The following is a 12,855-nucleotide window of genomic DNA, read 5'->3' as shown; positions in this document are numbered from 1 at the left end:
CGTTCACGCAGTCCGCTTTGTATTCACTCACGCGAATGGCGCTGCCTTGCAGTATAATTGTATTCTAACATGCGTGTGTCAATGCATTGCACTTGCGCGAATAAACGATATAACATCGGAATTACGTCTGACAAACGACAAGAGAGAGGAGGTCCTCTGTTTATTTTCCGATAATATACGTACAGTGAAAGATAAAAATTAAGCATATTAAATTACACAACACATTGTATTAATTTTTATCACCATTATTAACATTCTAAAGTATTATAACTAATTTATTTAATTAATGACTTGATCCTAACTTTTATCAAAAAATTCGTACCAATATATCTCTGTTTATTCGAAATCTCTATATATTGACGGGGAATACAAATTATCATATTTTTTATCACTAACAAAATTCGCAGAATTATTGCAAGTTTCTTAATTTTATTTTTAAATACTCCTTTCTAAAAAAAATTAAAAACAATATTTTTATATTGTAATAGGTTTTCTTCATTTCTTTGTTTCGCAATGGCAGTGATTTATTATGACCGGTCCCATTCTTTCTTCTATATCGCCTTTTATTTCGTCTTGGCAGTCTGCGGCGTCTGCGCGCTTGCAGCACGTATCGTGCAAACAATTCGGTAAACCATATGTTATGAAAACGTGACCGAGCATGATCGAAGTGCATGTAGAAGAAAGGGAAACGGACACAATAAAGAGAATTCGCTTGTGTAGTCGCAGTCTTTCTCAAAAATTCGATTTTTCCTTTCCTCTCGCAGCGTGACTGTTAAAATGTGTTCCGAAACGAAGGTTTAGGGCTACCCCGCGTCTACTATCACATTCTTGCCTACGAACTATGTATATGCATATATACAGGTTTTCCGAAACTATATGTATGTGTATCTTCGCCAGCTGCTCAACATCCTTCAATCCAAATACTTCTATTTTCCCCGTCCAGCCGATTTTATATACAACACAAATAAAATATTTCCCGTTCTAACTTATAAGTTTTCGTTTTATTTTGACAAATAACGCTCTTCCATACATTCCTGAATACATTACTTCATATTTTTGTGCAATTATCCCTCCAATCGGTTAACAGAATCAGTTACTATTTGCGTCATTGTCCTCCTAGACGTCAACGCTCGGCGGTTTTATTTCCTCAAAGGAAAGGGAGCTACGGGACGATGAGCACCTACCTTATAAAGGGTTGCATTCGCTGAGACATTTTAACGTCACTACCTGCATATCCGTGCAGATTAACGAGCCAAAGAAAGAGGGTTGCATCAGCGACAGCTGTGCACGCAACGCTCTGACATACAAACTATCTGTTTTTATATATATCAAAGAAGTTCAGAGTATACCAAGTTCTAAGTACATTTTTTAAGTGTTTATCACATATGTTTCGCTGCTTTATTTCACCAATTTATTTTGTATCTCATAAAAGTTCGTAAACTCTAGTTAAAGTAAGGAAAAGCTATTTGGGTCAGTGAAAGAAAAAATCGGATAAAAAATTTCCAAGATAAATAGCCCCATGACCCAAAAAGCTCCTCCTTATCTTGAAAATTGAAAAACCTGTCTTGAAAATCTTTTATCTGATTTTTTTCTTTAACCAATTCAAATAGCCCCTCCTTACTCTATTATCTTTCCTTCTTTACCGCAATCCGCTCACCACAATCCTGATTAACTTTAGATGTTATCTACGAGACGTGCTTTATTCATTATCGGTAGGTTCGAAGAGCCAGAGAGCCTACCCTTGTGAAACGGCTTATCTGAGTTGACTTCATTTATATACATATAACCGCGCGGCAGGTGCAACTAACAATATCTTTCTTTGAGTTTACAGATCGAACATCACGGCATTTATCGCCTTAATGCCAAGTTTGCGTCAAGTGTATTAATAAACTGTTTGTGTCTGCACTTTCAGTCATTTCTCTAATGATTCTGCTTATCAAACTATCAACAGTAAACTTTCGCTAACAAAGCATTTACAAAAAGAACTGCCATCAATCGTATACAGCGTTGTGCAATTTATAATGCCTATGTAAAACGGCTAATAAATTTATTAAATACGATTCTTGTGAACGATAAAGATTAATATTTCGTAATCAACAGGTACTACCGATTCGCGTCCCTATGTGGCGAGTTACTCTTTACATGAATCTGATTGCACGATGCAGATATGCACTGGTATGACCTAACGTACAATTTAATGCGAGGTATCGAATCACGAGCTTGTTCCTTTGACTAAAAGTGCACGGCTTCGAGAAGATTGCGGGACCAAGGGTTCGTGTAATAATAAGTTTGCTCTCGTCTTTGGGAGGATACACGGTATCCTCCCTTCGCGCTTTCTTTTCTCTTGCTATATTAATTCACGGAAAATAAGCACCTACGCGAGCCAGCCAATCTTACCAAGGCGTGTAATCTTCACCATCAATCAGCCAAAAACATGATAAGAATATTTATGAATTGCGAATGACTATTGCAACCTTTATAAATTTGGCTATTTAAAATAATGTAGATGCGTCTTACAATGGTTTTTATTTTATTAGTAAGAAATCAAATCAAATCATCAACTTGAATATTATTAAACGTAAATAAAATTAAAATATAATCTTATGTTTTCAAAAATTAAAATAATTACATTATAAAATATATACTTCACATATTATTTTAACCCAAATATTAATCAATAAAAACGTACTAAAATTTTTATTTATTTTATTCCGAATTTTATTCAATATTTTATCGTGTGATTATTAATGTTTAAACAAATAAAAATTTTAATCTCGGAATACCTATGCACTCTACAATTCGCAGAAGTTAAACGGCGCCTTAAGAGGGACCATTGTTGAGAGGTAGAGACGGTCGGGCATTCGATTTAATGCGTTTATCGGGAGCTATCGAGACATTCCTGGTCTTTTTACCCAGACGACGGGCGAACCATCGTGAGACCGGGAGGAGGTTTGTTCGCTGCTGCCTGCAACTCGTTACATACATGCCGTCTTTGGACATATCATGTGTGCATATATGTGTGCGAGTGCACGAGCAAAAAAAAAAAGACAGAGAATTGGAAGGAAGGGTGGAAGGAGGAGAAATCGCGATACTGATAACTATCGATCGTACGACCCCGAGTTCCTATCGAACACAAAGATGGTGAAATTCATGTTCTAGGGAGATATTCTTCGGATTCCAAGAAGAATATGTACAACGAAGTGTTCAATATTCCACAAAATGCAAATTCTTTATTGACTGATGCGATTAAAAAAACATATGTAATTATTGTTCATATTCAGTAATTTGATTCATCTAAAAATTAACAGTTATATTTTTTGAAAACAAATCGTTTAATTAATAGTATAACGATATATGAATATTTTATATACAGAATAATATAATAAATAAGTACATATTCCTATAATCTATTAACCTTTCTTAATTTTCCAGAGAGAAACGGGAGATGATCTTTTAAATATACGAAAAGAATTTAGTAATTAATCTGTTAAGAAAACAATTTGACGTTCCCGAAACATTAATTTTCTCACAGCAAAGCGTTACCGAAATTAGCTCGAAATTAAATGCAAGTGGCCTGGGAATTGTCGTGTGCCATGCATATTTCACGCGGTGGTGGCACGCGTGGTTTACTCGCCCGTACTATTTTACTTCATGTATAAAACGGTCTTTCTGCTGTCCGTTGTACCGGACTGCTTTACGCTTCGCGAAGCACGCAGTGAGAAGGAAAGAGAGCCCCTGGTGCACCTGGCCAGGTGCTACGTAGCAGTGGGTCAATATGAACATATGACGATACTACCGCGAGGACCGGCGTTGAGTAGGAAAATAAAACGCGAAATAATAATGAACGAGCGGCGCGGAATGTTCTTCTCCTTGTTCGCACTCGCGACTTGTAATCCTGCATGCATATACACAAGTTCGCTACTTCGATATTAAATGAATGAATCATTTGAGAAATGAAACAGCCAAGAAAGTTGAGAAAGGAAGTTGCAACAAAAATAAAACTTCTTGAATATTTGTAAAATATTATTACAACATTATGCATCGTCACTAATTTACAATGTTCTCTACCTCATAAATTATATACACGCTTCTCAAGAAATTTTCCTAGTTCTTGGAAGCGAGAGTTAAAAATTGTTATCGAGTACATAAAACTATTTTTTGGCTTATGTAATGTTTTAATGTAATTTTTTATAAAGAATTCCGAAAGGATCTATCTCCGAAGACTATGTGTATATATCGTCAATCTTGCCGATATCGCCGATATCGTGATTGGAATTATACTTTAAAACGTTAGTTGTCTTCGTGTCGATTCGTTTCTTTTCAAACTCAAAACGGAAGACTCGCTCGACCGGATTCTAGCGCGTCGCCTACGAAATTGTCAAGGCACCCACCGGAAAAAGGGGCTGCGCAAGGAGTCTTCCTTTTCACAGGAAACACCCGCAGTCGACAGACCCGCGACTGACAACGTTAGACGGCCACTCAACGGACTCCGCGCAGCCGTTGCTAATTAGGGAACAATTCCTTCCTTCCTTCCTCTTTCGTCGAAAATTGCCTTTCCTCCTTGCGGGACTATCTTCATCCGGTTCGTCGCGAAATTAATTTCCTCCGATTGTAATAAAAAGACGGACGTTATTATAAAGTCGGAAGCACAACTTTATCTTTTCGTCTAAGAGTGTTCAAAATTTTTATAACTCGATTTAAAATATTAAAAAAAAAATATATATATACAGAATATTCCTTTACTCTTTATTAAAAATAGAGAATGAAATTAATGTTTATAATCAATGGCATTTATTAAATACAAATTAAAAGAAAATACCTAAATTTCTAAAGATTAATGTTTTCGTTTTAGCGAGATTGAATGAGTAATTGCCGATTTTACCATGGTTTTAGTCAGGCGTTATGCAGTTATGCATCGCTGACAGAAACGATCAAGGGAAGGACGTTCGCACATTCGTTCTCATGAACGGTCACACCGTATCTCATCGTGAACTTTCTACAGCATCCCGCAAGGCTGTGTCTGAGTAGCTAAGAGTACCAAAATAATCAGAGAAATACGAGGAAAACAAAACCGAGACCGGGATTTCCTTACTCGCAAATCTATGAAAATCCAATACCACAGTAATAAATTTTCTTTAAACAATTTCCTTCAAAAAATCTGTTATACTTTTTTTTAAATTTATTTAAAGGTATATTGTTTTAAATAAAGCAAAAGATTGACAGTTAAAATATAAAGTCTATATTCTATATAAAATTTTAAATTTAATGGCACTATTCAGGTGATATAAGTATTAATTTTTTTTATCTTTCTGCATTTTTTTATCTTTCTGCATAGCATGACAATCCTTTAAGTTTTGCAGTTGAAACGCTTCTCGTATCTTTTTTCCATTTGTTTGTGGTTTGGCATTCTCGCACGACTATCGTAAAAGACTAAAGGGCTCTACCCGCCCTTTGTTTTAGTGCCAGATACCATAATATATTCGCATTGTTCTCTCTGTGGCCGGTTTTTACCGCAGGCCGATTTGCGATCCAGAGAAGAAACGAGCGCTAGCGCGGCTCTCTCTGGATGTGCATAAGGAGACACGGGGACCTCGCTCTAATATATCGTCTGCCAGACTCGATTTTGGTAGAGAGCATTAAAACACTACGTTGCATATTCGTTCGCGAACGTTAACGTTGATTTTTCTCTGCAACGCGTCGCGATCAGAATTTATTTATGATCCGATCACCATTTACATCGCAATTTCTTTTCGCCATCTTCCCGCGCGATCTCTTAAACTCAATCATCTCTCGACATTTTCTTCTCTCATAGAGATATTACTTAACTAAGCCGAGGAAATAAACAAAGAGAAAAGATTATCTATATGATTTCGGCCATCAATAATCCGACATTAAATTTGAGAAAGACTTCAAATGCAAATTCGACAATGTACGTTGATATCATTTTTAAACGGTAGTCCGTGTGAGATTGATGATGTGAGATCTCGGAACTCGAAACCTAATTTTACGATGAAATCTTACAACTACAATTAAGATGATCACTTCGAAGATTCATTTTGATGCCCATTCAGCAACGAGCTTTCGCAATCTATTATCTCTTAAGCGAGATGCAATACGCGTGCAAGTCGACAATGCGCGTTTCATCGTTTGTCGTTGCGTTCCACCACGGCGATAAAGAATGGCAATAAGGATGTATGGTCGGCATTGACTTTGACACGAGCGCGAACACAGGGGCCTCGCTATCGTTTCGCGCGCGCAACAAAGGATCTCGAGGTATGCCACTTGCATCCGCTATTACAATCTAACGCGAGGAGGAATGCGTCGCTCGTTCGACGAGAGAAAGAACGAGAGAGAGTGTCGGAGGGAGAGAGGTGGCAGGTACCCCGCCGACGACGGGAACGAGAAAGCACGTACATCACTCTGTCACCGATTCTTCACGCCGTCGTCTGACTGATTTCCGCGAGTAAATCATCGCGTTTGCTTCGCCGCTTTGACTCGAAACTCGCGCTCAAGTTTATGGACGTCCAGCGGAACCGCAAGCGAAAACGTAATAGGAGCATTTGTGCGGAAATGACACAATGTACCGCAGAATATTCATAAATGTTACATAAAGTTGGAACGCCTGTCGTAATTCCTCGTGGAATTGCACCGAGGGCCATTCACATTTGACGAGGCAATTTTCTTGCATCCAGGATATGAAGAAAACCATTCATGTCGCCATAATAACATGTCTTAACTTCTTTAATATTAATAAAATAATATAATATACATATATTGTAAAAAATATAGATTAATATGATATATATTTTTATGATTTATTTAAGAACGGAAATTGTTTAAATTTCTTGTCCGTTATATTAAGTCTAAGATTTTGATATTGCATTGTTTAATTTTAATCAGTATGCACGATAAAATTATAAAAAAGCACGTGGCTATACTAACGATAAATGCAAGTTTCAGATTGCGTTGAAGTGTAATTGTGTGAATATCGCGACATGGATTTCAAATTACTATGTACGAGATGAAATTATGCAAAACACGCAGAATCTCATCATTGAGAAACATCCGTCAAATTCTGCACACCGTCGACGGGCCTTGCTTATCTCGAGCCTTAACGACCCACGAAGCAATTATCCTTCGCGGCGACTCAAAGCCAAAATGACGATAAATCAACGTCAAAGTAATGATCTCACAATCGAAACAATTACCCGACCCCGATTCGATTTCGCGCGCGCGAACTATGCGAATGCCAATTTAGTCGAGGAAATCCTGGAGGACTACCGGGCTATCGATTATCGCTGGCTGGGTAATTAGCCGTCGTGTTTCTGCTCTCTCGCGTGAATTACGAGCGCCAAAACGACGAACACCAGTCTACGAACGAAGAGGAACGAGCCAGCATCCTTAATTACGGGTTCCTCCGATGTGACGCGACACGCCGTATGCTCTATGCAGTCTAGCAGAACGATCGACTATGTAGGGAGATCGATTATTTATTAATTATGTGTATTGCGGTAAAAGTAATGTTATAATAGAGCAGTATATACGCTGCCGCAAGTAAAACATCGCCTGCCTAATTTTTAATGCATTGTGTATAGCAACAAAAGATTAATTTTTTGCAAAAGTACAAAAATCAGATTAACAATTGTGAGGAATTGTATAACTGCTCGAACTAATAATTAAATCGTATTACAGTTCAATGCACAATAGCTATCACGTTGAATTACATCAAATTATTTTAATTCTTAAGTGCGCAGTTTTGTATATATGCAAAGAGACTTTTCTATGCTCCGTGTACTCTTCTCTCGTGTCGGATGTCAGAACGCAGCCGATGGTCCAATGAAATAATTTTTTTTTCGAAAACGAATTTTCCTCATTGGACCATCGGCTACGTTCCGACATCCGACTCCGATGTACGACTGATTGTAGAACCGGCCTTATAAAATTTGAGCTGAAAACGCGACGCTTTGCACATCTGCAAAGGGCCTTCGACCCTTCCAGCCGTTCTTTCTCTTTTAGATGAAAAGGTTGAAAAGATCATTATTTATTTTAAAAATACCCAAAATTCTACGAAAAATTGCGCATTTTTGCGCAGGGTTAAGAAAGATGTTGCATATATCTATTAGTTATATTTCTTATTAGTTTTCATAATATATTATTGATAGATGAAAGAATAAACAAACATATTGTGTTCTCAAAATATAAATATCAAAAATATTGCGTCCACTCTCAATAAATCAAGAGATAATCACGTTTAAATTAGCGAATACAAATACACTTTCGGTATATTATACATCAAAAACTGCAACGTAATGCTGTCAAGAATTGGCTGGACGTGATCACCTCAACGAAACACAATCGTTTTTTCTGTTGCTCGCGCGTCTCAGACCATTGTAGATTATCATTATTCAATTAGACCGAGAGACACGTATCGTATCAAAGAAATGAGCTCGTCTTATTTCTCGGACGCCGAATTATCTGGCTGTTACGAGATAAACACGATGAACACGACTCTCGTCAGAATGCAACTTCTTACATGCATTACCGGCTCCCGCGGGTGTCGAATACGAGAACCCTGAGAAATGTAGCGTACGTGGTTCTTTTAAAGTTGCGACATTTCGCGTCAGTCATTGACTTTACCATGAGTTTTCTCACGAGTGCATTTCTACCGCTAAGATTCGATCATTTCTTCGAAGTCGCGTCGTAATTTCTACGAGATAAACGCAAATGTTTGAATATATACGAATTGCTATATATATATCTTTAAAATAAGAATAAAATTTCTATCGAAATATAAAGTAGAAAAATTAATCATGATTTGTCCCCTTCAATCGTAATGTACTTAAACATACATCACGAGTAAATTAATTGACTTGACTTACCTTGACGAAGGAATGAAACTTGATTTTGCTCGGTGATACAGGCGGGCTGTTCGGCTGCGGCGGAACGTGCAGCAAGTTCTGTACATCCAGCAGGTGTCCCTTCCGCACGTAACGTCTGCTCCTAGGACTCGTCTGTATATCGTCCTCGTGCTTCGCCTTCTTCGCTATCGCCAACAGCCACAGGTTCTCCTTGACGGTGTTCTTCCGCATGATAAAACTCATTCTTCGCCTGTTGGCGAAGGAGTCATCTTTGCAGATCCTTTTCCACACCCTCGACACCATACTGGCCGAGCACAGATCTTGAGGCGAAAGAAAAGACAGGATCTTGGATACCAGAGGCAAATGGTTGCTCTCCTCCCCGAGAAGAAACAAGAAATCCACCTTCTCCCTTCCCGTGTAGTCCAGGGTGGCCCTTTGGCTGAAGTCCAGCTTCTTGGGCTTGATCTCGGACGTGGCCCCCAACTCCGTGATACGTAGATCGCGCAATTTGCGATTCTCCGTCGACGTTATTGTCGGCGTGCCGCCCGTGCAGATCTGCGAAATCACGATCTGCGGTATCTTGAGTCTCGGCGGGGTCGTGACCCGCTGCGATTTACCCCGCGGCGTACGGACTAGTTTCATTTCCGCGTCCTCCTGGATCGGCTCCGAGGCCACGTAGGACGAGGACGGGACCGCCGGCGACGGGGGCGGCGAGAGAATCTGGAGGTCCGCGGACGCGGGGGTGACGGGCACCGTGGTCCTCCAGTTTCTCGTGTTCCTGAGGGCCTTGCCGAGCTCGTCGTTGGCGCAGCTCGGGGTGGAGTGCACCAGGCTGAGGCTCCGATCGACGTGCGTGCACGACGGCTCCAGCACCGAGTCCTGCTCCGAGACCGGGTTCTCGGACACGAGGTAGTCGAGCTCCGAGATGTTCAGCCGATGGCTGAACTTGGAGCGGTGCCTCAGCACCTTCTCGCACTGGAAGGGCTCCGGACGGTGGTACCTGTGCTTCCTGGCGGAGAGCAACGCGCCGGTGGACGAGCGGGTCCTGTAGCCGGTGACCATCTTCGGGGTGCAGCCGCCGGTCTGCGGCGTCACGATGGACAGGTAGCCGCTGTCGACGCTGTCGTGGGAGCTGCTGCTGACGGAGGAGACGCGCGGCGTCTGGACGACGTGCTGCATGCCGTCGACGTCCTCCATCGCGCTCGGGACGGTGTCGTTCATCCGCGGCTGACTCGAAAAAATTCAGACTATCGACGCTCGACTTCCGGGGAGAGAGAAAGAGCGACTACGTCGCTTTCGGTTGGACGCCACGCGAACGGTGCACCCGATGCGGCGTGTCGAGCGGTACAGGCGTCGCCATCGAATTTGCGAAACCGTACGACGCCTCGTTGTATTTCCCGTGTTAGTCGGGCGTTACGTTTAAAATTATCACTTTGTTATCTACGAGCTTTGTTACCTATCGGCAAGCAGAGGCGGTGTGGCTTCTTCACGCTTGTTTATTAACTTCAGCGACCTTTCTAAATGGTTCACTTAAATTTCCATCTTCCGTTCACCGCGGAGATAAGATACGAAAATCACTTTTGCCTCCGTTCGGGGCAGGTACGTAAACACGTATTTACTCTTAAAGGTCTTAACCTATCGGTGTTTAATCTTCATTAAATCTCGAACGCGTGAAACGGCGCACCTCGACGCGATAAATCACCGAGAAATCGATGGCCGACGGGGCGACGGATCGCACGTGCCTCGCGACGCGCAAAAACGGGCCCGTTTTCGGATTTGTCACCTCACCCTCGCACTCACTCGCGAATCGTCTGTTTACACCAGTGTCACGCGGGAGGAAGGGCCGCCGAGGCGCGTTCCCGAAGATTCTTCACCGCGATTCCGGCTCCAGTCCAGCTCGCACGAATGTCATTCCGCGGCACTCGCTCGTCTTCCCGACGTGCCGATGAAGTCCGTCGCCGTGAAGTCCGGCGAGAGCGGTCCCGTCGCGCTTGACGTTTCCCGCTGTTGACACTCGCCTCGCTTCGCGCTGTACTCACGTGTGCGTCGCGCGGGAAACGCGCGCGCCTCATGTCCGCCGGACCGGCGCTTCTTCTCCCTCCCCCTTCTCTCTTTCACTCATCCCTTCTGCCGCTCGCCGACGGCGACGGCCACCGTCGCACGGAGAAAGACCACCCCTCCCGCCATGCGGCGCTTCGTAAACAAGAGAGGCCGGCACGCTCCGAATTATCCTATCGCCGCGAATATCGATCTTGTCGCACGTAATTACGCGACTCGCACAGCTCAGCCTCTCGATCGTCACCCCGCGACAACCACGCACATAACACGTCGCGCACCCTCGGCAAATTCTCACTGAGCGGCGCTCGGGGGTGCGCGCGCGGCTCAAGGAAACGTGCGCACGCACCCGGTTGCCTGAGCTCTCCCTCTGGCGTGTACCCACACGCTCCAACGTTCCACCGACACATTGAACGCCGCGCGTTCGTAAATTCCGTTCTCACCGTGTGCCTCATCCTCCCCCACCAATCGCCGCCACGCGCGCCGATCGACGAATCACGGGCGCCGCCTCGTCCCGCCGTTCGTTGCCAAGCGGCCCTATTGGCCGAGCCGCGCCGGATGCTGCAAGCGCGCTCGGAGCTTTTGTGTTGCCGGGGAGATTTTCTCTCGCTCGTTATTGTTCGTCGTCCTCTCGAATTTCGGCGACGCGACGCGTGTCGCGCGGCGTTTCAAAGGATATGAACGTCTGTTAGGATATGAACTAAGGATACCAATAAAGATTTCATTTTACATTAAACAAAAGAGGTATGATTAGACAATTGAAAATTAATTAGATCTTTGTTAATTTTAATTTTGAATTTTACTCTACGTAAAATACGTAGAGAAACGTTATCTATAGTCGTTTGTTTTTTTATATAAAAAATATAAACCGACATTTAATTTTGACTTATAATCTGTGTTGTTTCAATTTGTATAATTGAAAAAAATCGATTGCCGTAATTGGTGCAACTACTAGCGTCATCTGTTGATGGGCTGTATGTACTAAAATAAGACTTCACTTATCGACTTATCACTACCAAGAGTACCATCACATCACTGCTTTATTCTTTATTCGAGAATCGATCTTCTCTTCTGATTGAGTGTGTCGTTGTGTCGACGACGGTTCTTTTATTCCACGAAGATTTGCTCGAATCATAATATTAATTGTTACATTGCAACAGTGTTAAAATGGAATCCAGCAAATCCGATTCCACGCCGAAACAAGCTATGGTATACATTTGCGGAGGTAAAGATACGCATGTTCGACTATTCCCTAACCTCACTTTTTTGTAAATAACAGCTCTTGATATATTGATGCCAATTTTTTATCTAATTAATCGTATTTATATGTGCATTTTTTAAAGTTTAAGATACTGTCATTTTATAAATTATATAAATTGTTTACTGAAATGGGCAAATTGTATTTAAGCGTTTTTCTAGTAAGAGAAGTTTCTCGAACATTATATGCCGTATAGTTAAATTGCCACAAAGAGCTATTTTTGTTCTTATACGTAATTCATGTAATCATTTTAGTTTTTTAAACTTGTTATTTCAGAATGCCATCACGATAACGAGATTCGTCCCAGAGATCCAATTCGATGCAGGGAATGCGGATACCGAATCATGTACAAGAAGCGCACCAAGAGACGTATCCTTTTTTAATATTTTCAATTCAACACGTTTAACATAAGAATCGATCAAAATATCGAGATGTTTTCTTTAACCCTATTTGCAGTCGTTGTGTTTGATGCACGATAAGAACAGCGAGCGACGGACGATGAAGATACGTTAATTTTTTCTAGATTCGTTAGAATAATTTATTTTGTACATAAGGGTCACCTGATTTTCAATAAAAACAATACAGTATTTTACCGGAAATTAACTTTATTCCTGTCCCCACATTATTTCCCGTTCCTAGAGTTGTACTATCGTTCCCGCAAAATCACCATATACAAAGACACAT

General features: G+C 41.5%; 2 protein-coding genes across 2 annotated transcripts in view; one reads left to right on the top strand and one right to left on the bottom strand.

Annotated features, from left to right (window-relative positions):
• Nucleotides 1-11,288, bottom strand: part of LOC112460346 — a 37,098-nt gene extending 25,810 nt beyond the window's left edge. The window contains exon 1 of the mRNA XM_025024991.1: nucleotides 8,880-11,288. Within this exon, the coding sequence (XP_024880759.1) occupies nucleotides 8,880-10,079 (1,200 nt within the window). The 5' untranslated portion in view covers nucleotides 10,080-11,288. The remainder of the gene's footprint in view (nucleotides 1-8,879) is intronic.
• A 658-nt stretch (nucleotides 11,289-11,946) lies between these two features.
• LOC112460343 (DNA-directed RNA polymerases I, II, and III subunit RPABC4) lies at nucleotides 11,947-12,770 on the top strand. The gene is made up of 3 exons (XM_025024988.1): nucleotides 11,947-12,138; nucleotides 12,448-12,540; nucleotides 12,628-12,770. Exons 1-3 carry the CDS (start codon nucleotides 12,081-12,083, stop codon nucleotides 12,648-12,650), a joined length of 174 nt encoding a protein of 57 aa, XP_024880756.1. The 5' UTR covers nucleotides 11,947-12,080; the 3' UTR covers nucleotides 12,651-12,770.
• The last annotated feature ends 85 nt before the right edge of the window (nucleotides 12,771-12,855 follow it).

Source organism: Temnothorax curvispinosus, unplaced genomic scaffold (genome assembly GCF_003070985.1).
Source record: "Temnothorax curvispinosus isolate PA1 unplaced genomic scaffold, ASM307098v1 QBEX01010452.1, whole genome shotgun sequence".
Classification (NCBI taxonomy): domain Eukaryota; kingdom Metazoa; phylum Arthropoda; class Insecta; order Hymenoptera; family Formicidae; genus Temnothorax; species Temnothorax curvispinosus.
This window is presented reverse-complemented; position numbering and strand designations above follow the sequence as displayed.

Bases quoted from the DNA above. Each gene is read 5' to 3' on its own strand.
- LOC112460343 (XM_025024988.1), top strand. From the start codon at position 12,081: ATGGAATCCAGCAAATCCGATTCCACGCCGAAACAAGCTATGGTATAC. The intron at 12,139-12,447 runs GTAAAGATACGC...TTGTTATTTCAG, and splicing joins TATGGTATACATTTGCGGAG to AATGCCATCACGATAACGAG. The intron at 12,541-12,627 runs GTATCCTTTTTT...CCCTATTTGCAG, and splicing joins CAAGAAGCGCACCAAGAGAC to TCGTTGTGTTTGATGCACGA.